We start from the raw sequence: 23,994 nt of genomic DNA on the forward strand, positions 1-23,994 counted from the left end.
TTAGAAAGAAAATCAGAAACATAAATTATTAACCACTCTACCTAATTTGTGAAGGCATCTGAGGCTGGAGCACACAAGAAGGTATGAAAGAAAAAAAAAACAGGATGGCTTTTTAATTGAGCAAGAATTTACATGCATTCACTCTCCCAAATTTTAGGTTGACAAGATTCTGGGAATGTGGATCTGCTATAATTTTTTATGCTTGGTAATCGAGATATTAAAATGTACACATATTCAATAAAATATATTTGAGATAGATAAAATCAGAGGTTCATAGAAAATGCAAATTCTTACACTTAAATTCAAATTAATGCAAATAAACTTTTACTTTCCTCTATTATCATCATCTCTAGAAGTAATCTGGTAAGACAATAGAGCTAAAAAGCAGCTATCACTTTTCTACCCCAAAATAATGATCATATATAAAGATGAGTTTTTCTAAACTGATACAGTGAATTTTAGACATTTCATTTAAATAAATGTGCCCTAACTCCATCCCCATGAAGCTTTTCAGGAATGAATGCTTGTCACTGTGCCTAAAGGGAAGCTGGTTCAATCAATTCAAACATGTTAAGTTCATTTGTTATGCGCATAAATAGGAAATGGATCGGTCCAATTTAATAAATATTTTTTAAACACTTAAGAAAAAAAGAATGAATACTTGGCTCTCAGTTTCTCAATACCACCTTAGCATCCAATTCATTTCAGACGCTACTTAAAACTATTCTGTATGTTTCTGCCTCAACTCCACTTCTAGTAGATCCTTATCCATACTTACATCTCTTCTTTCTTTCATTGTTGTAATTCCCTTCTCTAGGGTCTCGTGAAATGCCTGCTCTCCAGACTCCAGCTTGTGGAGAACGCTGCTGCCTGCCTTCTCAAATGTATAAAGAAACATAATTATATCACCTCCATCCTCAGATAAATTAAGGACTCCATACTAAAGAGATTGTTCACCCTCTTTAGCTTGTCTCCAACATGTTCTCTAGTTGTCTTTTACCAACCATTTGTTCCTTTCTATAGTCAGACTATTACTAAGAATGTCTCCTGATTCAATTTAACAAGGCTTATAATAGCCAAGCCATCACATCAATAGTAACAAGATTGTGAATGAAGAAAATAAGTGGGTGGATAAACTTGATTTTACAAAACATGAAATTCAGAGTAAAACAGCATTACTGTAGTAAAAGTCTTTAGGGTCTTGGAATTCCTCATTAATGGATGACAAAGCAGAAATAGCTATATTCATTCAAATTTGAAATACAAAAAAGATTATGCTGAATTTAAGAAATGTTCATTTCACTCAAATACCTTATTATTATTATTTCATAAGCCACATAAAGTTTGTCAAAATTACTTAGGAAAAATAAATAAGCAAAACTTAAGAAATCTGCTCCCCTCATTTGCATCCTAATATGTTTCCTAGTATAAGAAAATATACAGTGTTTTAAACAATCAAATACACCTTATACACCTCAATAAAAATACAGACTTGGGTAGTTTGCAGGCCCAAAGAATGACTACCTACATACAAATATCCCAAGACTCATCCCTCTTCCCAACCCTACATTCCCATCATTTTCTTCCCAACAGACAAATTTCCTTTCCTCTACATAGACAAATGTGTACAGTTTTACTATACATTCTTTAATTTTGCTGTTCTGATTTTTCAGAGCTTAGTTCATTTTACGCATACCATTTTTTCCAATGTCTACTGAAAAACAATACAAAATGCACATTCAACACAAGTAGATTAAGAGACTTCAGGCAATACAAGCAAATCCTAATAAACAAAGAATGCCAGAGTAGTCTAATACAATCCAAAAAATTTCACAAAGGTACATCCTACATATTGCAGAGCAGTTGTAATACAAGTGCTTTCTCAAGTCCATTTAGTGAATCCCCTAAAAGTCAAAGCTTAATCTTAGAATGCAGTTGAATGATTCAAATAACAAATTTATTTTATCCCACTCTGCATAAACCTAAGGTTACAAATATAACTAAAAATCACAGAAATGTAAATGAGCCAAAATCCTCAAATAAAAGGATATATTTTGGCAATTAAAACATAATCAATGAGGAATTCCTGCAAATGTGACTACTCTCTTACCTCTACTTTCATTTCAAAAGGGACAGATAATTCTTTTAAAGGAGATACTTCATAATTTTCCTTTAGCCTTACCATGTTTCCTAAGTTGAGATCCACATATGGTAGCTGTCAACTTCAAAACTGCACCAAAATGTCCAAGTGTCACCTACTCAGGCTACAAAGCCCACCCATACATTTTATTCCCATATGCATATATTTTCATCCTTCATTCACACAGCAAGATGCATTTGGCATTTGCTACTGTGTCATTTCTTTAAAGTTCATACTTTAAAAAAAAAAGATAGTCACTACCCATGTTTATGTTTTAAAAACAGAAGCAAAGTGGAGACAAAAATATTCAATGGGAAGTCCACACAGAAGATGGCAGGCAGTATCAAAAAAAGTTCCATCCTAAACATTTTTAAACATTAAAGAAACTTCCATTTACCTAGAGTTCAGGTTATACACAGAGTAATACCACTCTAACTCAGATAAAATAAAATGTCACTGAACTACAGATTATTTTCCAAAAAATGCTTTTATTACCTACAAGTAAATACAGTAACTAACAATTACCAAAGTGTTTCCAAGTCCAGCCTAGGCCCACATTAATGACTAGATGAAGCTGCTTTATAATCAAAAACGTGCATTCATTGCCAAATGCGTTAAAATCCTTTGAAAATTTTGTTCTTAGCAAAGTTAAAATGTCACCTATAATTACACATATTATTATTTTGTTTGGTAAACCCATTTTTCGCTAAAAAAAAATTTCAATCCAGATAAAAGTCACAAAACTCTAAATAGACTCAAAAATGAATGGAATTTTACTACAACTACCATGCTAAAAGGTTATTTTTCTAAGGTGAGAAGCTATAACCCTAAACTACTTAAACTACAAAGGAATATGAAATATTTTTAAACTATAATGTATCCAAAGACAGAATTTGATCTCTAAAACATAAATTAAATGTGCAGCCTTATTTCAGGTCCAAGGCATTTCCTACTTATTATATAACTACATTTCTGCACTACAGAAGTTCAAATATTTTAAGTATCAAAATGACTTTAACAGCTTGGAACTAGCAGAGTACCCTTGACTTCCATTTCTCCATTTATCAAAAATTTAAATCAAAGTCAATTTTAAGTTTTTTACTTATCTTCCAGGTCTCATTTCTAAATCTCATTTACTTCTAATACACCTTTACAAATAATAAATGTACAACTAATCTTGGGCAGAAAATACAAAAATTTTTTCCACAGAGGATGGCCTAAGGTTTACATTAATTTTACATTATCATCCAAATAATGCACCAGATGGCATGTCCTAGGTGTCATACACCATAAATATTTTTGAATTCACATTTTTAACAAATCGTGTATGGGCAATATATAGCACATCTCTTAGAAGGTAGTTATAAAAACATGATTTTATTTTTTTTTAAATTAGCCTTCAAAACAGGACAAACTTGAATATTTACCTGTTCAGTCAGTGAACTCAAATCATTAGTAGATGAAAAATCTTCCTCTTCATTCTCAAAGAACTCATAGTAGTTTTCCAGAAGTCCAGCCATTATTCTGCTTACTATTTCTTGCTCTTTCAAATCTTCCACATCTGTATAAATGCTAAAAATACAAATTCTAAATTTAGTTGAAGAGTCTTTATCAACACACTTGGCAAAAGAAAGTCTTTTCTCCCCCATAAGAAATGAAAACCACTTTTGACCATACTTTAGCCACCTCAAAGACGATTTGATAACAGTGGGTGACACATTTTAAGTAAAGTGGCAGGTAGCCTTTTATTTTGAACTCTCCAGAGCATCTGATTTATCACTTTTGAGCCTCAGGTTTTCCCATCTGTAAAATGGCACTGTATACTCTTCCCATGCAAGCTGAGAGGATCAATCAAATAAAAATAATAGCTCATAAAAGTCTAAACTCTCTAAAAGGCATTACATTTCATAAATAACACTTCATAAATCCAAAACTTCCCTTTGGGTTAAATGCATACATTTACAAAATAACTTACTGGAAGACATCTGGACCGAAGACGGCAGCCAAAGAATTTGCAGACCAAATTTCTTCATGATGTGATGCTACGTTGGCTAAAAATCTACACAGAAACTTCAACAAACTGTAATTAACAGGTGGAAGCTGTTGCAAGAGGAACCTCAACTTTCTTCCAAATTCATCTTCATTATTATAATCTGTAAAGTGTAATGACAGGTTTTTAAGTTAAGCAAAAATAAAGCTCAGATATTCTGCCAACTTCACATTACTCTATCCCCATCATCTTTTGACTTCCTGTAGTTAACAGCCTTTGGCTTTTTGTTTCATTTAAGGAGGAAGGGAGAAGTTATGAATAGGTGAGGTAGGGAGGAAGAATGAGGATGAGAATTAATTCATGCTTTTAAAAGTTAGAAATGTTTTTTTCCCCATCTACTCCCCACTAGTAGCATTTTTTCCTTCTTTTTCCCCCTTTTCAATTTGCTGTCTGATACATCACCATAGCTGTGCTATTCAACCACTGCCAACAGCAAAAAGCTAACTAAACTAAGCCAACATAAATAAGTCAGCACCAACTCCTGGGGAAGACAAATGCACAAAAGTAATTCCATCATTAATATATCAGCAATATTTTTCTACTTGGGTAAATGGGAAAATAACTTGTCATAATCATATTCCATGTTTTCCCATTCACTCAAGTATAAAAGTATTGCTGGCATATTAGTGATGGAATTGCAAGGTCTTATTAGAGAGAAATTAATTCCATTTTTTCTGTAATACCAACAGAACTAAAAAGAGGTGGAATACTACTAGAAGATCGAGAGGGAAGGAAAAATTCGTAACGTTTTACATTAGGTGAAAAACTTGGAGTTTGTCCAGACAAATGTATTTTCAAATTACTAATTTTTTTTTAAAAATATAACAATTGGTCTTCACAATACTATATCAGAAGAACGATCAAAAATAAGCACTAAAAACATCTACAATTAAGGCAAAAAGAATTATACATAAAGAAAATAGATTAGGTCAGCAATGTAATTACTTTATTGACACCTCACCTGTCACTACAAAAAAAATGTGATTTATCAAAGGGTTATACCATTTTTGCAAATCTTTAATCTCTCCACAAGTACATGTTAAAATGAGAATAATATGGAAATGAAAAGTTTCATCTACTACTTAAAAACAAATTCATTATGTCAAGATGACACCTGATGCTGTCTAATGCAGACACATATAAAAGCTAGAATGTATATTGTGCTTTAAGGTATCTACTGTGCTTTACAATTATTATCTTATTTTATCTTCACAATCACCCTGGGAGGTAGGTGCTACTATTTATCCTCAATTTACAGATGAGGGAAGTGAGACAGAAGTTAAGTGACCTCCTGGAGTCGAAAGCCTTGGAAGTGTCTAAGCCCAAATATGAACTTGGCTCTTTTTGATTTCAACACTCTTTATCTATTATACCACCTAGCTGTCTTGTCAAACGTATGTGACAATTCAAACCAACAGACAGGTATAAAACTCCAGTGACAGAGAATAATACTTCCACATGATATCATTAAATAATATTACAGCCATAAATTTACACATTTTGCTCAAGCTTATAAGAAACCAGACCATGACATTCTTCACTAAAAATCTCATTTACTATAAAATTACCCAAGGTGCATACACCAACACATCATAAAGATAGAATACTAGCAGGTATCCGGATGGCTCAAGAATAAACCAAGACTTCTTTCCTTTAGGGGATCAGTACTAAACTTTATATAATTCAAAATATGCAAGCATATTTACATTAATACACACACACGAAAAAATAATTGAAACAAAAAAGGAACAGATCTAGAAACTTTTTTAAAAACATCATTATTAGAAAAACATGAAAAAAGACAACAAAGACTGATAAAAGTAAAACTGGCAATGAAGATTCATTTTGAAGGCCATTAAACAACTGAAGAGGTACAACAGAGAACAACGCTTTTGCTCATCATTTCACATTAAGTTGAATTGAGCTCAGTCATCAGAATGTATGAGACAAAAGATAGACACAATTTATCTCCACTGGCCTCTAAACATAAACCAGAGATTCCAATGGACAGGCATAAAAACTGATACTGCTTCTACTTTCAAACAAAGTTACTGAATATTATTAAAGGTTGCTTGAAGAATCTCCTAGTTTTTTTCAGAGTTCAACTCATTTTCCTACACTGAGTTTTCTCCTGATCACGTCACATACTGGTGCCCTCTTCCCAAAATCAGCTTGTAGCTAATTTGGTATTTCTTTTGTACATACTACCAATTTATGTATCTGCTGTCTCTACCCACCTAGACCACAAGGTCCTGGAGTATGAAGTTATTTTCACTTTTGTCTTTGCTTTCCTGGGACATATAGGGAGCTTAATTAATATTTGTTTATTGAGTCATGTACATGTAATTTTTTTAACCCACTGCTACAATGCCCAGGTATAAACATGAATGGAATAACTGGAATACAGTAATATAAATGTTATGTTAAGTACTCAAAATTTCCCCATTTTTAAGAGTTACTGACAAAACACAGGAGTCTTAGAGGAAATCTGGCAAGTGGACTACAACTACAGAATCCCTCCTATAAAATATAAATCAGTCCCAATATACTATGAAAACAAACAAATTTACATCTCTCAGATTCTCTATCTAAAAAATAAAACCTGGATTTATTTAATTTATTTTAGATTAGTCTGATTTTCCTTTATATTGCTGTTTCATATCCTTCTGGATGGTATCCTGGGATTAGAGGTACATGACCTCTATTTCTATGTTCTGCTAGTAGGAGTAGGAGTAAGAAGCCTATGACAGCGGTACTACTAACTGGCACCTGAAGATAACTGTTGGTGATAATCTGTTATACTCTACATCCTCTACATTTTCCTTCACTGCCACACTTTATGCATTCCCTTTTTCCTCTTCCTATCCTATGCCTTAGGCCTATTAAGATCATTCATGAGAACAACTGTGTCCTACACTGACTCCAAGAAAGTACATAAGGAAGAAAAATTAATCATATGACTATAAGAACACTTAATTCAAGATGCCCCCTTCAAAAAAGTGATGGATAATGGTACTTAGTAACTGGATCTTAATCATCTATCACGTTACCTTGAGAAAGTTGCATCAAGTGAATATGCAAGCTGCCAGGGATGACAGGTTCTGGAAGTTCTTGAAGGAAAAACCTAAGAAGACTAATAGCTGAGGGAACATCTGCTTCCTTAACCAGATCCACATCTTCTCCATTGTCATATCTCTGCCTGAGCCACTCCACCGTCTCAGCATTTCCATTGACTTGAAAAAGTCCTTCTTGCTCCAGACCTCCTGTAATAGTACAAGAAAGGAAAAAATTTTCCAAAGCTACATTTTAGACCAAATAAATACACATAACCTCCAAATGTTTAAAACCTTTGTTCAATGTAAAACAACCCTGGCTTATATTGTTCAACTCATTATACACCTGAATATGTTTTCTTTACCCTCCACCCTAACCTAACCTTTTCCCTCCCTTTACTCCCCCCACCAATAAAAAACTCATCTCTCTACAAAAATACTATAGGTTCACCAATAATTATTTTTAGCTTGGTAATCCTTTTGAAGAAGTATAAGTTCAATTAAAGAATTAAGAAGGCTACCAAAACAAAGTTTTCTACTCTATTTCCTCCCTGTGTCTGAGAGATCAATGGGAAAAGGACTTGTATTGATTAAAACAAAGGCCAAAGAATGACTAGACTAGCCCTTTAAAATAGAAAGGAAATATATACCATGTTCCTCAATATAGTCCACAACGTGGCGAACTATGAATGGAACCTCATTGTCTGGATGTCCTCCCTGCTGCAGCTCATCAAGTGGAATTCCAAATATTTTGTTAGCAAGTACGGAGTTGCAGTTACTCAAGGAAGGGGAGGAGCTCTTCCTCATATCTTTTTGCAGCCAGAAATCAAAGCTGTCTTTTCTGTCAAATGAAAGACAAAAAAAAGACTACAATGATTAACAGGTAGCAATATGACTAGACACCAGAGATGGCTTACATCTGAATATGCTCTTATGGATCCAAGTTAATTCCTAAATTTCTGACCCATGAAAAGAAACATCCCCTATGTTCACTAATTAAATTTCATTACAATTATCTAAAGTTATTTATTATTGTGGATTCTGTTTTACCATCTCATGAGCATTTATTAATCAGAACACTTAGAATACTTATTAGATCAAGATCTTGAAATTTAGTACCATGGTCTATTACAGATTTCAGAAAGCACCTTGAGACAACGAATTTGCCTCCTAGAGGTTAAACTAGTCTTTCCCAAGCTTATCCATGAACTATGACTACATAAACTAGATTTCCAGACCTTGACAGACACAGCTAGACTTAATTATCAAATCATATGCCTCCACATGGCTTAATATAACTCAGAAAGGTCCAGATGATTATTTCCATTCTACAGCTAGAGACAATTTTCTGGCCCAACTATTTCTATAGGAGAACCAAGTATTACTAAGTAAAGAGGCTCGTTATCAGTAGGATAGGCCCTATATGAACAATTCTTTGCCTACTGAAACCATGAAACAAAGAAAATTTTAAAAAGACAGTCAGTCCTAGACAACCCAGTTCTATCATGATGATAACAATGGTGGTGATGATAGAAATGGGGCCAGGGATACTATCAGACCATTAATAAACATTAACTTAACAGTGCCCTAAAAGAGAGGGGTTTAATATAATGACAAATTAATACATTCATGGAGAAGCAGAGGATTTAGTACCAGAAAAGACCAGTCAATAAGATATCAGCAACCACTCACCCACACATGTAATTTTTCATATCTATGTTTTTTATGACATTGAACAATTCACATATCAAGATTATCACTGACAACAATATGAAGAAATGGAAAGGCTTTCGCAAACTATTTTCATTAGCAGACCACACAACCATCACATTCATCCAAACTTCTAGAAATAGAAAATCCTATCACATTTGTTCATTACAAAATGAAACAAAACTAAACCCTCTGAAAGAGCAATACACATGTTAAATGATCCAAGTTTCCTCGATGGATGCAACAACAGGGGACTATATTCAATAAGCCTCTGATTATCAAGATTAAACAAGTATAAATGCCAGAGGTATTGCCACTCCTATGGAAAACGTCCTATACAAAATCCAAAAAGAAAAAGGATTCCCTCTAAATGGCATGGGATCTAGATCCTCCTATTTGTAGATAACACTGTAATGACTACATCAAGTCCCACTACATTACAGGGCCTTCTTAGTGAGATCCACAGTCACTCTAAGAGTCTGGCTAGCAACTCACACAGGAAAAATCAAATGGATAAAAACTGCCTACTATTCAGATGATGCCACACAATTGGACAGATAATCCAACTGAATCAGTTTATCACTATATCTTAGACAAAAAATGGACAGTGGACTGATCCCAGAATCAAAAAGACAAGAGTGGGTTATTTGGGAAAAACCTGGAAATCTTGGGATATTGCAAAATTATTTCAATGATCACAAATCCTACCCAACATAAAAAGCATTTTTAAAATTCCAATATTCTTCTAGCGATGCTGCATAGTTATGAATCATGGAGCACTCCAATAAATAAAAAAGCCCAAAATATGAAGTGCTTATCCTGTGCAGGGCATTTTGCTGAACGCTAGGGATACAAACAGAAAGGGGAGTCCCTGTTCTCAAAGATCTGGTATTCTTTGCTGTCACTTGTCCTTGGTATCCAAAGAGGACCAATGACATTACAGGGTGATGTCTTGACTTATGCATCAATTGGATTTAAGTGGGACAGAGGTACACAAAGTCATTCACCTCACTCTCTCTTCCAGGGTCATCAACGTCCAGTGGTAAAACAAAAATCAGAATACTGGCTATGGCCCAGGACACAATGGACGGCTTTGACATCTTAATGTCTGACCAAGCTCTAATTGCTCTACAATGCCTCCTTTAGCCACCTTCATGGCTGTTGGAACAAATTGTTCTCATCTGCCAGTTCCTCCAGAGAGAAGTCTTCACATGCTTGGGGTAGACATCCCACCAATCCACAGACAGGTTTAACACTCGTTGGTCACCCTCAACCTGGTTCATCTCATCTAAAAAGACGATTTTTCTGGGAATGTGACCTCTGTGCATGCTACAGCTTCTTGGAGCCACAGATAAAGAGTTAAATGACAGCTGGACACCAAAGGTAGATGAGCACCATGAAAGGGGCTCAGCAAGCCCTCACATCAGAGGTGCTAGTTGTTGCTGAACACCTCACATACCCTGCTTGCACTCTAATGGGGGAGAAAACAAGACGTTTTACATGCAAGCCCCATATCCATTTCTGATGCCAAACTGACAATATGAAGGACTTTGGTAGCAAGAACTTTCTTCTCTAGGTCTTCAGTAGTTGGAAGAGAAAAGTGGTACAGCACTGTACCTCCACAAGAGTTGATTCCCTGAATGATGACTGCGGGCAGTGGACCAGAAGCAGATCATGTGGGTGTGAGAAAGAGGAGTGCTACTACTCCCTGGGATTTTTCCTGGGCTATCTCCATCCAAGTCTGAGGGAAAGGTGGTCATTGAGGGGATGATAATGGTTTGGCAAGCATATGCCGCCCAGCAGACACTTTGCTGCTGGGGCTGGCTTGCCTACTCTGTGGATGGCAATTTGTTGAGCTGTCTGATGCCTTTTCCACAGAGGTTGTTCCCTGGGGTTACGGCCTGTAGAGGCTAGGTTGGAAGCAGGACCAATAACCTGAACACTATCAGTAGCTCCAGGGCTCTGGAGCTCAAGGTCCTGGCCTATTTCCATTGGGTTCTGAGGGGAACTAGTGTTCAAGGCAGTTGTGGTAGTTAGACTCGCCTGGCACATACCACTTCTTGTCTCTCACTGAGGGTGCCTTGTTGATTGAGCTTCGAAGAAGCACAACCAGACAACTCAAAAAAAGACATACAACAGGTCACACCATATTACAAAAACAACTTGCACCTATGATTCCAAGTGTAGTAAGAAATAATATCCAGGGAACGTATGATAAAAAGGGAGGTGGGACAATCATGCAACAAGTGATAAAAAATAGTCATCCAAGTACTTGCACCAGTACCAAGAGAACAATAAGATTTAGGGGAAAGTCACAAGCGTACTGAGTACATACTTAGCGGAGTATTTTGGGAGGGGGATGAATGAGAACTGACCAAAATGAGAAAACTTGGATGGGCTACAATGTTCATGGATAAAAAGAATACTCACATTGATAAGATCATACATCTATTCAAATACTGAACTCTAAGTATTTCCGTATGACACAAAAGTCAATAACTAGTTTCTATAAGTAGGAAAGCATTTTTGTTTTTTAAAGTCAGATTTTAGAGAAACAGTATCCTTTTGTTTCACTACCAAAAATTTTATTTATATTGTCTTTTAAAGGGAATATACAAGTCTAAGTCCAAAGATCAAGACTTTGTCCGAGTTCTTATGATTGTATCTGCTACAAAAATAAGAGAAGGAAGCAATGTTTCATATTGCCTTCTCCAATCCATGTAATCCACACAAGATCACAGAAGACTGGTATCCATCTAACTTTTACATTTAAATTTGAATTTTTCTAAGTCTCCTATTATGCATATATACAAATGCATAGTATGCTACCATGTGCATATATCAAGGTACAGTGTGTTCAGTTGTGACTGATCAGTTCAATACAAGTTTGAAAGGCTCTACCACAGATAGGGCATAAGTAGTCCATTAGAACACTTAGAAAGGAGATGTCTTTGGATTTGCAAAATTCAAGTTTCCTTTGTACTACTGAGATTCTGTTTTACCCATGGAGCATAGCATCTTCTTTGATGCAAGTATACCATGCCAGGCAGTCCTGTGCCAGGGTCACCCACATCTAACAATCAATACTAAAATTCTTCAGAGAGACCTCAAGAGTGTCCTCATACCGCTTGGTACAAGGCACTTCTTGGCCACTGTGTGAGCACCTGCCTTATGTGAATATTCTGTAAAACAGTCTTTTAGGCAACCATGTATTTGGTATTCAGGTTATGCAGCCAACACCATCAGAGCTGCACTCTCTGTGGCAGCATTTAAATGTTTGGCAGTTCAGCTTAAAAGAGGATCTCAATGCCTGGTACCTTATCTTGCCACGTAATCCTTAGAATCTTCCTAAGACAAATCAAGTAGAATCAGTTCGGTTTTCTGACATGATGCTGACTGTCCAATTTTCACCAAACATGATATTATTGTACCATAAAAGGAAAGGAAGGGTTTCAGAGAAACCTGGGAAGACTTTGAAGAATAAGAGAATGGAGTAAGCAGAACCAGGAGAACAATTAATATAATTATTCCAACAGTATAAAAGAAAAATAACTTTGAAAGATTTAAGAACTCTAATCCATGAAATAAATCATGACCCCAAAAGATTGATAAGCATGTCCCTCACCCTCCTTGGTGAGGAGATGATGGAACTGTAGTTGTAGAATGACACATACATTTTCAGACATGGTCAACATGAAAGTTTGTTTTGCTTAATTAACACATATTTATTAAAAGGGTTTTTGCTTTCTTTTTTTCTGATTAGAGAGAGCGGGGAGAGAAGGGGCCAAGTAAAAGGATTACCTCTCCCCCCAAAAAAAGAAGAGGATAAGGAATTTAATAAAGCAATTTTTAAATATATGAAGGAGATCAGAAGGAATTCCAGACAAGCAGGACAGCTTTGAAAATTATGTGTTGAAAAGCCGTACAAAACAAGGATTCATAGTTTAATGTACAATCCTCTTTTACTGTTCTCTTCTGTATACATAAGAAAGTGTTCATTTTCTTCGGTGTTTTAAGTTCAGAGTAAAAAATATATACAACTTTAAAAACAAAACTCCCTCTTTTTTTCCTCCTTCAACCACACTTCATTTGTGGCTCTTCTAAATGTGGAGGTAAGAAGCTATCATTTGTGATAAAATTATACCGAACAAAAATTTCTTTAAGACTTATTGAACATACCAAATGTTTTCAAATAAAGAATATGCTTTTAAAGATCCACCAAGAATACGCAAAAAGGTTGCAACATTAGAATAAATCTAGCAAGTCTTGGAACGTGAAAATAACTTCAGGGGAACAGTTCAGTCACAAAGGCTAAAAACTGTGGGTATTCCTAGGCAAGTAAATATATAGGCTAATACATTACATATAATTGCCATACTTGTATGTGTATGTATATATGCATATATGTGTGTACATTTATATATCAGTTATGAAAAAGGACTCGTGCAAAATGGATTCTATGTTATTAAGTCAAATCACCAAAACCTAAAGAGATCACTTTTTAGGAGGAGACTATTTACCATTTTAGAAAACTTACCTTTGAGTACTTAAACACCTAAGTTTAAAAAACGGTTTCTGCACCAGCTACCCTCACTGAGCAAGCATTCTTTTGTCATTTATGGCTGTTTGAGATTATGGCAGAAGATGAGCCTGTAGTTCCTCATTGAAGAAACGCAGAACTCGATCAGTACTTCAGCAGTTAATCTAAAATAAGAAAAAACAAATTATTTCAATTTTTAGATTGCCTTTCATTTTCAAAAAAAGGGTAGAATAAAAAAATTTATCCACAAAGCTACTTTTAGAGGATGCTGAATGATTAGTCTATCTGTGTCCCTTAAGAAATGGGTAAAGCAAATTTCAAGCTCCTGTTGTGAGCTGAGTGCCTTTTACTACTAAAAACCATCAGAATTTGTTGACAGAATTAATAGATAAGAACAGTTTAGGGAGCAAAATATAGCCTAAGTAAGGAATGATTCCACTTAAAAATTCTTTTCTTGTTCCATGTATGTCCGACATTCTTGTAACAATACCTTCAAGCACTATAAAGATACAAAGGTAAATGTGACCTGGAACTGCTCTCAAGCAACTTATAGCCTAATAGAAGACGACCAGATTAAAATAAATATAAAAGAAATTACTCCTTCCTCCTAGCCTATACTAGTAATCAACATGGTTTCTAGTGTTTTCCAAAAAGAGAGAAAATAATGGCATAGGCTTGATGTCATGATTTAAAAGTAGAACTACATTTCTACCTTCTATACATATATATGTGTATATATAGGCAGGGGGGAGGGTGTGTACACACACACACACACACACACACACACACACACACACTGCTTTGATTATCCTGCCTAAACTACAAATAAGCTAGTAGAAGACAAAAGGTCAATTTGTCACATATGCGCCTTATTTCTAAGAGTCCAGAAACGAAGTTTTTAGAAATAATAGCAAGTTACACTGTAGCACTTAAAGTTTAGGTAAGCAAGCAGCATCATATGGTGCGGTTTTCAAAAGTCTATTATACTCACAATTTATAACCCCCAGGAGGAACATTAAAATTGTGGGGAATTAAAGTCATGTTCATAAACATGTCTTTCAACAGATAATTATTTCCCAAACATCCTGAACTGCCTGTTTAAACATGTGAACTATTAAGCTGAAAAACAAAAAAAAAAACTTCAAAGCATAAAATTATTTTTAAAGGCCTTTTAAAGCACTTAGTTTTTGGTTTACGATTTTTAATGGAATTCTATTAAGACTCAGAAGAACACTGCCTCAACATACAGGAAATTAAAGTGAAAAAATAGTTAAAAGCCTCTCAGCTTATTCTAATAAATGAGGATTTCTAAGACATGTTTTGTCACTGTCAAATTAGGAAATCTTACAAATCTGGTTAGCTCAAATGGCTAGGGAGCTATATGGTAATTAACGAGATTCTTGGTTAGTCTGCTCAGTTCTAGTGGGCAAATCTAGCATCTCAAACCTGACTAAAACACATACTGGTGAACAAGTTCTAGCCATACCCTCCTTGTTCTGATAGATCCTATGTGCACTGCTGCGGTATCTAATAGCTATAGCTGTTGGTAAATATGCAGAAATGTACATGCATGACTCTTAATTTAACCAGAACAGATAACTCTTAATTCCCTACGGGGAGGAGTCTTAGGAGGCTGCATACTCTATTCAGCAAAAGAAACTGAAAAGAAGTTCCTTTGTAGCGGCCCCAATTGTCACTTGCAACAAACACCAATAAAGAATGATCTCTAGAAAACTATCTGAGGAAGAATATTTCTGGAAAACCAGAGATTCTCCTTCTCAGAGGTGCAAGAAAAAGACCAAGGGAAAGTTAATTAACTTAAACTGGGGGCTAACATTTCAAAGTAAGTAACTCTAATCAAAGACTTTTTTCCTATCTTGAAAAGTTTAACTAAAAATTACTGAAATCAGTATATTTTATCTTTTTTTTTTTTTACAAAATTTAGGACATGACAATGAGTTGATTCTTAGAAGAATAAAGCAAGTTGATTTTTGGAGGGCATTTTTCCAACAAAATTATATGATAGCACAATAGGACATATCCTTCACTTCAAAGTTTGACCAAGGTCATAAAGAGGGTTACTGTTATGAAAATATTCAATTACTTCATCTTAATCTTTTGATATTCAAATAATTCACTTTTGAAACTCCTATATACCCAAAGAATAATGCAATGGACAGGCAGGACTGGAGCTAATAATGTTAATCAACCAATACTGACTAGGCTCCTATCATGTGCTGGGGTACTGGGGATACAAAAACAGTCCCTACCCTCCAGAAGTATACATTCTTACTAAAGTGGCAGTGTTCGAAAAGAACAAATTTTATAAGCAAATAGTTCATTAGTGCATTTTTAAAAAACAATATAATCAGTTTTACAAGGACAAAACACAGAGAACCAGACAGAACTTCAGTCAGAAATACCTAAGTTCACAGTGTCCACCTCTGACATATATTGGCCATGTAACTACCCACAGCCAATGGAAAAAGTCAATGAAGATTTTTAAGCACAGGAGAAATATGGCCAGACCTGTGCCTTGGGAAGATTATCCTGGAATCTGTCTGGAAGACAGAGAGATAGAAGAGGATAACCCGGAAGCACTTTAAGAGGATAACAGCAGATCAGGCAAGAGGTCATAAAAGCCTGAACTAAGATAATGGCTATATGAATAAAGATAGAGATGTTGAAATAAAATGAGCAAGATTTGGCAAATAACTTTATTAGGGGGAAGAGAAGAATGAAAGAAAGGGAAGAATAAAAGATGACTTCTAATTTATGAATCAAATGACTGGAGCCAAGTGGTATCCTCAGAAACAGGTATGTTAGAAGGAAGTTTGTTGAATCTGACAGACCTACGCAGGATACCCACAGGTGAAATTACAGTAGAATGATGGAATAAACAGAGATGTAGAATTCTAAAGGGGACTTCTCAGCCCTTGAAAAAGCTTTAGACATCAGAAGACACTGATTCTTTATTATGGTTTGTTGCACTTCAAAATTTATAGTTTTCCTTCTTTTTGGTACAAGTTTATTGATAGCACTACTATTTAGAGTCAAGACTAGGATAATATTTTAGCTAACAAAACAGAAATATCCTTCCCTTCTTGACATCAGGTACATAGGTATACCTAATAAGTCTAGGCGAATAGAGTGCTGGGCCTGGAGTCAGAGTTCTGAGTTCAAATCTGGCCTCAGACACTAGCTATATGACCCCAAGCAAGTTACTTAACCCTGTCTAAGTTTGCTCATCTGTAAAATGAGCTGAAGAAGAAATGTCAAACCACTTCAGTATCTTTGCCAAGAAAACCCCAAATGGGGTCACGAATAGTATGACATGACTGAAAATGACTAAACAGCAAGTAAGTCTAGCATAGTACTTTACACACAGTGAGGCTCAAATCGTCACAGAAGGCCAAAGAAAGCCTGGCATATGCACTGGGTGAATTTAAGGGGAGTAGGGGAGTGGGAAGAGGCAAGGCCACACTCTAGTAATTTCCGTATCTTAGACAAAAGATTGGAAGATTCCTTTTGTTAGGGGGGAGGGGCAGGGCAGGGAAGAAACAGAGACCCCAAGACACCAAGCTGAGGAACAATAAGCAAGAGCTCACTCCTATGAATGATATGATAGCTTCCTATTTTAACTAAGTTAGCCCATGGTTGGTCTGGGGAGCTTGCAGGGAGAAAGGGAGTCTAATAATTTTCTGCACATATCTCTTAACTCCCTTCTACCACCACCATCCCTCTTTTCAGCATGATGGGTAAGGCCTACCCCAAGGGCCAGGACCCAGAGCAGACAAGCAAAGGCCATGGGAATTAGTGCCTAGCCAGCAACGTAAGCTGTGTATGATGAGAGAATACTATCACAACACCTTTGGGAAGGGGAAAGTAGAGAACACTGAAGGAGAAGACAAGAACCACTGCTGTTTCCATAATCCCTTCATCCATCTCCCCTTCTTCTGATCTGCATAACGGCCTAAATATAAGAGGAAAGAATCAGGACAGGATGGAAGTTTATGTGATGTGAACTAGATATTCCCTACCACCATACCATGATTAGGAGTCAAAGTGTTGAGCCCATCATGCCTGAGTAAACAGAATGGCAAAAGCCCCTGATTGGAAGCTGTCCAGGCCCAAGCTTGTACCCTACCCCTGTGCCCAGATATTTAAAGTACCCTCATTAGAAATGTTTCAAGATTTAGCTCCTCTCTCCATGACCCTGCTCCAAATCTTGGAGTTCGTAGGAGGTACCCAAATAGGGAACAAAAGATTCCTGGCTCTGCTTTCCCCACACCTATGTGGAATTCCAGCAATAAACAACAGCATGTTTGGCATTCACTAAAGGCACTAAAAGTCTTGGCAGCGCTACTCTTACTATTATCCTCCCCCATATATGTACTGGTAACAGTTCTACCTAAATTGTTCTCCCTACACCTGTAAGGAAAAAGGGAGTGTTGAGAGGCAGAACAGAAGAATGGCTTTTATGGAGAATACTCTAAGTTTGGTAGTCACTAAATTTGGCAATCTACTTGCCCTAGATCTAATGGAAGGGGCAACCAGTGGAAAGGAGCTAGTACCAGGTTGCTGTCTAGAAATTTCAGACTGCTTATAATTCCTGCTTGAAGATAGTACTTTTTTTTTTTTAAAGACGTGAACTGAAAAGCTTAGAGAGAGAATGTACAACATGTTAGGCTACACAACACCAATCACCATCAGGAATACATAAAAAGGTTACAAAACAAGAATACACTTCTTGCTCTAATTTTAGTTTCAACAAGGTCCCTTATGTATCCACTGCTTATCTTTACCTTGGAAGTCAAGGGAGATCACAGCATCCTAACTAAGGTCTCCTCCTCTAAAGTTAAGCCAGTTCTGGCACTTAACTACAGGTATTAAGTACCAACTACAGTATCAGTACTGTGTTACACACTGTAGGTAATATAAAATAAATATGACATAGTCCCTGCCCACAAGAATCTTATAATCTATCTAGCTCAGAAGATAAAACTAAAGAACATTAAATAAATTAACAAGCTATATAAGACCATTTATAATTAAGCTGTAAAACTGATAGTGTAGCGCAGAGACTAGAAAGATTGCTATAAGCTTAAGTCATGCTGTCTTCCTGTAAGAGATTAAAAACTAAGCCTGAACATAAAAGGATGTATACGTAACCCAGGTTAAAAAACATCAGAAACAAAGGCAGAGAGAAAGGAAAATACAAATGTGGGACAGTGAAGAGGACAGACTGACTAGAGTGGAAAACTGTGAGAATACTGACTTCTAAGTAAATGAGGTTGAACAGGTAGGATAAGGACAGATTATGCAGAATCTTAAAAGGCAGAAACAAGAATTTTGACAATTACAACACAAACCTTGTAATCACTGTTTTTTAACAAAGGAGTACTAATTAAAGTTGTATTTTAAAAGGATTATCATACAGAAAGAATTTGAGAGGAAAAAAAAATCAGGAAGACTGGGTTACTGAAGTAATTTTTTCATTTCTATATAAAATATATCTATATCTAAAAATCAGATAAGTATGGCATAGTAACTAGGTGGCTGCCCTTGGCATCAGAAGATCTGTGTGGGTTCAAGTTATGCCTTTGATAACACACTAGCTGCGTGACCATAGGCAAGTCACTTGGCACTGAGACAATTATAAGACTATAAAAATTAGAAAGAATCTGTTAACACTTCCATCACTGATAAGATCACCTATCTGGACGAAAAATGTACAGACTAAAGAGGTTGTCCTGGAAAATTCTCAAGTTCCCTTCCCAGAAGAAAATGTGATAATCTTATATCTGATCCTTTAGAATTCAACATTCCCATATGTTCACTTAGATATCTCTGGGGTATAACTTTACTTCATTTTCCTCTACTACAACTCAAATCTCTTTATCACTTCAAGGTTTACAAAGTTCTTTCAAAAAAATAAAAAATAGGAGTTAGTCAACTGAAATATTATCCCATTTTATAGACAAGGAAATAAGTAGAGCAGCAAAGTGACTTCACTGTCATAAATAAAGCTAAAAGTCCTACTCTGCTGACTCACTGGCATAGGAGACAATCCAGGCCTATGTTTGCTGAAAAAAAGCTCTTGACAGTCCAGTGTCAATCTGGGAATGCTCCAAGTAGTAGGGTACAATGACAAGCATGGCATTTTGGTAAATACAGTATAAAATTTAACATAAACTTCTTTTTCAAAACTACGTAACAGAAGTTCACAGTTTCATGTACAATCTTTTCTGGTTTACTGATGACCATCAGTGGAAAATTATCTGAGACCAAATATAAGTTTGTCAATAGCTAGGAAATTCATCATGAAAAGTCATTAACCAACTTGAGCTAAAGTGAAATCTTCATTGCTTAAGAAGGTAATAATATTTCATCTGTATGGATACATCTTCAGATGCAAATCAAAACTCTGCTTAGCTAGTTTCATGAGTTGTGATAAAACAGTTTATTACCTAATAGTTATCTTCCTGGTGATGAGTTGTTGTTTTTTTTTAATTTAGCTAGTCTGAACCTCTGAGGATAGTAAACTGTATTGCATTATAAAATGTAGTCTTGGAATTCAAAGCATTTAAAACTTAAATATCAGCAAACATTAACATTTCAATATGCAAAAACCAGAAAAGATTGTATATGAAAGTGTGAACTTCTATTACATATTTGGTCCCAGATAATTTTCCAGTGTTAGTCATCAGCAAGCAGTTCTCCCTTTTTGCCATAATACTTTCCTTAACCAACAATAAGTTACTGAATACATTACAACCCATTTTTCAGTCGTTAAAAAAAAATCAATCTTTTGTGAGTCTCTAACATTTATATTTCAATGGCTTAATGATTTCACAACTAACTCACACCTTTCTCCTATTCAACTCTCACCTACATATTCTAATAAATTCTCCACAGAAATTCTACCTTTTTTCCTATCCATATTGTGATAGCTGAGATATCCTAAACTATACTTCTCTCTTTCTTCTTTTTCTCCTGTTCCATGCAACTTAGGCTTCAGTCATTTCTCAGTCATGTTGGACTCTTTGTGACCCCCATTTAGGGTTTTCTTAGCAGAGATATTGAAGTGCTCTGCCATTTCCTTCTCCAGCTCATTTTACACATAAGGAAACTGAGACAAGCAGGGTTAAGGAACTTGCCCAAGGGCACACAGCTACTAAGTGTCTGAAGTCATATTTGAACTCAGGAAGACAAGTCTTTCTGATTCCAGGCCTGGCACTCTATCCACTTCACATATAGCTGCCCCTACAAGTTAGGCCAGGTTTTCTTTAAAAGGTATTGAAGCCATCCTCAAGACTTGATTGGCTCAGAGAACTAAAAGCTAAGGCAAACACTGAATCCTTGTACTGGGGCACAAAAGAGCCATGAGATACTCCAGGCACATTCTGATACTGGGATAAAAAACCACAATAGGCAACTCAGAGGCAGGGGAGGAGCTTGGGCCAGCTAAATCAACTTGGAGTCCTCAATACATGTATTTGTTAAATATCCTTTTGCTATGGCTAAGTAAATAGCCTTTTTTTAACTGCTGAATGCCCTATGAGTGTCTCATTTCATTCCAATATCAAACATAAACTACCAAGGAACTAGCCCAAGTCAGGCCCAGCTCAGAATACATGGGTATCAATAGATTGTTTACCTATTATCTCTCAGTCTCTCTACAGGCCTTTTCCCCATCTTATATCCCAGCTATCTCTTGCATTCAAGTCATCATTGTTAATATGCAATAGTCTAATTTTACCCACCAATCATAGGTCTCTCCTTTGGATCACCAATAAATTTTGGTTCTTTGGAGAATGTGATGCTATGACATTCACTACTATAGACTAGAGCTTAAAAAGACAGGTTTTCCATCAGATTTGTCAAAAATGACCATAAAAAAGGAAAATTACACCTGTCAGAGAAGACTGGTATAATGGTTAGTAGGCTCAATGGTTAGTAGATCTGTGAACTAATCACTCATGATTCCAATCATTCTGGTAAGCAATTTGGAATTAGTTAAAAAAAAACACTAAACTATGAAACTCTTTGACTCAGTGATACCACTACTAGTCTTAGTATTCTGGGTAAGCTTCCCCACCATGTTAGGGAATAGAAAAAAAAAAAAAGACCCGTACGCCTAAAATGTAAAAGCAGTATTTTTTGCTAGGGAATAACATTTATTATTTTATTATTTTATAATAACATTTAAATTAATTTAATAAGTAATTTAAAATTATTAATTTATTATTTATTAGGGAATAAATCTAACTTACCCTACAGGAAGTAGAAAGGGTAAAGAGGAAGAAAAGGGAGGTGGATGATAGAATGGAGGGCAGACTGAAGGTGGCAGTGGTCAAAAGCAAAACTCTACTGAGCAGGGAAAGGGAGGAAGGAGAGGAAGAATAGCATAGATGAACTCTCCCATAAAATGGAAACAGATAGCAGAGTAGATTAAGAACCATAATCCTACAATATGCTGTTTACAAGAAACACATTTGAAGCAGAGGGATACACACAGAGTAAAGGTAAAAGGCTGGAGCAGAATATTATGCTTCAGCCAAAGTAAAAAAAAAAAAAAAGCAGGGGTACCAATCCTGATCTCAGACAAAGCAAAAGCAAAAATAGATCTTATTAAAAGAGATAAGGAAGGAAACTATATCCTGGTAAAAGGTACCCTAGATAATGAAGTAATATCATTACTAAACGTATATGCATCAAGTGGTAGAGCAGCCAAATTCTTAAAGGAAAAGTTAAGGGAGATACGGGAAGAAACAGACAGTAAAACTATTACTAATGGGGGTACCTCAACCTCCCCCTCTCAGAAGCAGATAAATCTAACCAAAAAATAAACAAGAAAGAAGTTAAGATCAATAGCATCTTTAAAAAATTCAATATGGTTGACCTCTGGAGAAAACTGAATGGGGACAGAAGGGAATATACCTTTTTCTTGGCAGTACATGGCACTTACACAAAATCTGACCACATCCTAAGACATAAAAACCTCACAATTCAATGCAGAATGATGGAAATATTAAATGCATCCTTTTCAGATCATGATGCAATAAAAATTACATGTAATAAAGGGCCATGGAAAGACAGACTAAAAATTAATTAGAAACTAAGTAATCTAATTCTAAAGAATGAGTAGGTCAAACAATACCACTTCTAGATCTGCATTCCAAAGAGATAATAAACATGGGAAAAGAGCCCATCTGTACAAAAGTACTTACACCTGCTTTTTTCCTTTCTGGTTAGACCAAACTCTCTCGAGTATGTTTATGCACCTCATCCAGAAAGTTCTGTAATATTCTAAAACCATGCTAGCATAGTGTTTAGCCCATAGTCAACACAATAATACTACATGGAATAGTGAAGTGACTGTGAAACTTTGAGTCAAGGAGAACGGAGTTCAAATACCTCCTCTGATATTTAACTAGCTATGTAACTATTGTGAGCCTCAAGCAACACCAAGATTGTGCTATATACTAACTGCAATCTGAATTAGACTGGTATGATATCCAAAAAGCAATTACTGCTAAATTACAAAATAGAAATCAACTGTTTTAAACACTTTACAAGCTAAAAACTCTAAACAATTTAAATTTTAATTAGACTTTTTTTTTCTACTTTAAAACAGTGGCAGAAGCTTTTTATTTGTAGTATAGTTCCTAACCTAATTTTTCCCACAGCTTATGGTTCAATAAATTATACTGTCAAGCTCTCATACAAAGGCTATAGCTACTTTAAGGAAAAAGAGTAGAATCTTTCTCAGTGGACCAGAGTATGAATTTGCTAAAAGGTATCACAATTTGGTGATAATTATTCACTGCAAAAGAACATTTCATTATATGAAAGGAATCATATCAGGGCCATTTTATGTAGCTTGTTCTGCGCCCTCCTGGAACATGTGAAATTAACTGATAAAAACTAATTTCAATCAACATTTTAAGGACACATCTATTGTTTAATCATAGGACTCAAATAGCTAACCAAATGAAAGGTTCAAAACAGATGTAGACAAAACACTAGTCAAAATAGAACTGAGCTCTCAACACAAATGGTCTGCTACTCAACAAATGTCTAGAATATGTTGACTACCTGAATCCTTTGCCCACCTGTCCTACCACCAATCAAACTTGGCCAAAACTCCCATTTGCCTTCTCCCCTCCTAATGAAATACTACTGAAGGCCACTAGGTGGCACAGTTGGTAGAAGACTGAGCCTGGAGTCAGGAAGACCTGAATTCAAATTAGGCTCAGAAACTTAGGTGTGTGACCCTGGCCTGGGCAATCAATTAAGCTGTCTGCCTCAGTTTCCTCAACTGTAAAATAAGAATAAGAGCACCTACTTCAAAAGCCTGTTGGGAGAATCAAATGAGAATATTTGTAAAATGCTTTAGTAGAGTGTCTAGCACATAGTAGGCACTTATTAAATGCTTTTTTCCTTCCTTCTGAATTATTATGGAGAAAGGCACACAGTAAATTTGCAGTTGTTCAGG

At 35.7% G+C, this 23,994-nt stretch overlaps 1 protein-coding gene across 6 annotated transcripts in view; it reads right to left on the reverse strand.

The window, feature by feature from the left end:
- The window catches only part of FAM13B (family with sequence similarity 13 member B), a 107,747-nt gene that overhangs the window by 69,042 nt on the left and 14,711 nt on the right, over positions 1–23,994 (reverse strand). For 4 of the 6 annotated variants that reach the window (XM_078150433.1, XM_021004976.2, XM_021004974.2 and 1 more), the window contains exons 2-7: positions 13,491–13,657; positions 7,894–8,084; positions 7,241–7,453; positions 4,116–4,293; positions 3,568–3,712; positions 779–874 (exon numbers count right to left, since the gene is read on the reverse strand). In XM_078150433.1, coding sequence (XP_078006559.1) covers positions 779–874; positions 3,568–3,712; positions 4,116–4,293; positions 7,241–7,453; positions 7,894–8,050 — 789 coding nt within the window. In that variant the 5' untranslated portion in view covers positions 8,051–8,084; positions 13,491–13,657. The remainder of the gene's footprint in view (positions 1–778; positions 875–3,567; positions 3,713–4,115; positions 4,294–7,240; positions 7,454–7,893; positions 8,085–13,490; positions 13,658–23,994) is intronic. The other 2 variants (XM_021004977.2, XM_021004978.2) reach the window with 1 other exon arrangement.

The sequence above is a fragment of the Phascolarctos cinereus genome, unplaced genomic scaffold (genome assembly GCF_003287225.1).
Source record: "Phascolarctos cinereus isolate Bilbo 61053 unplaced genomic scaffold, phaCin_HiC Scaffold_2;HRSCAF=192, whole genome shotgun sequence".
Taxonomy (NCBI): Eukaryota; Metazoa; Chordata; class Mammalia; order Diprotodontia; family Phascolarctidae; genus Phascolarctos; species Phascolarctos cinereus.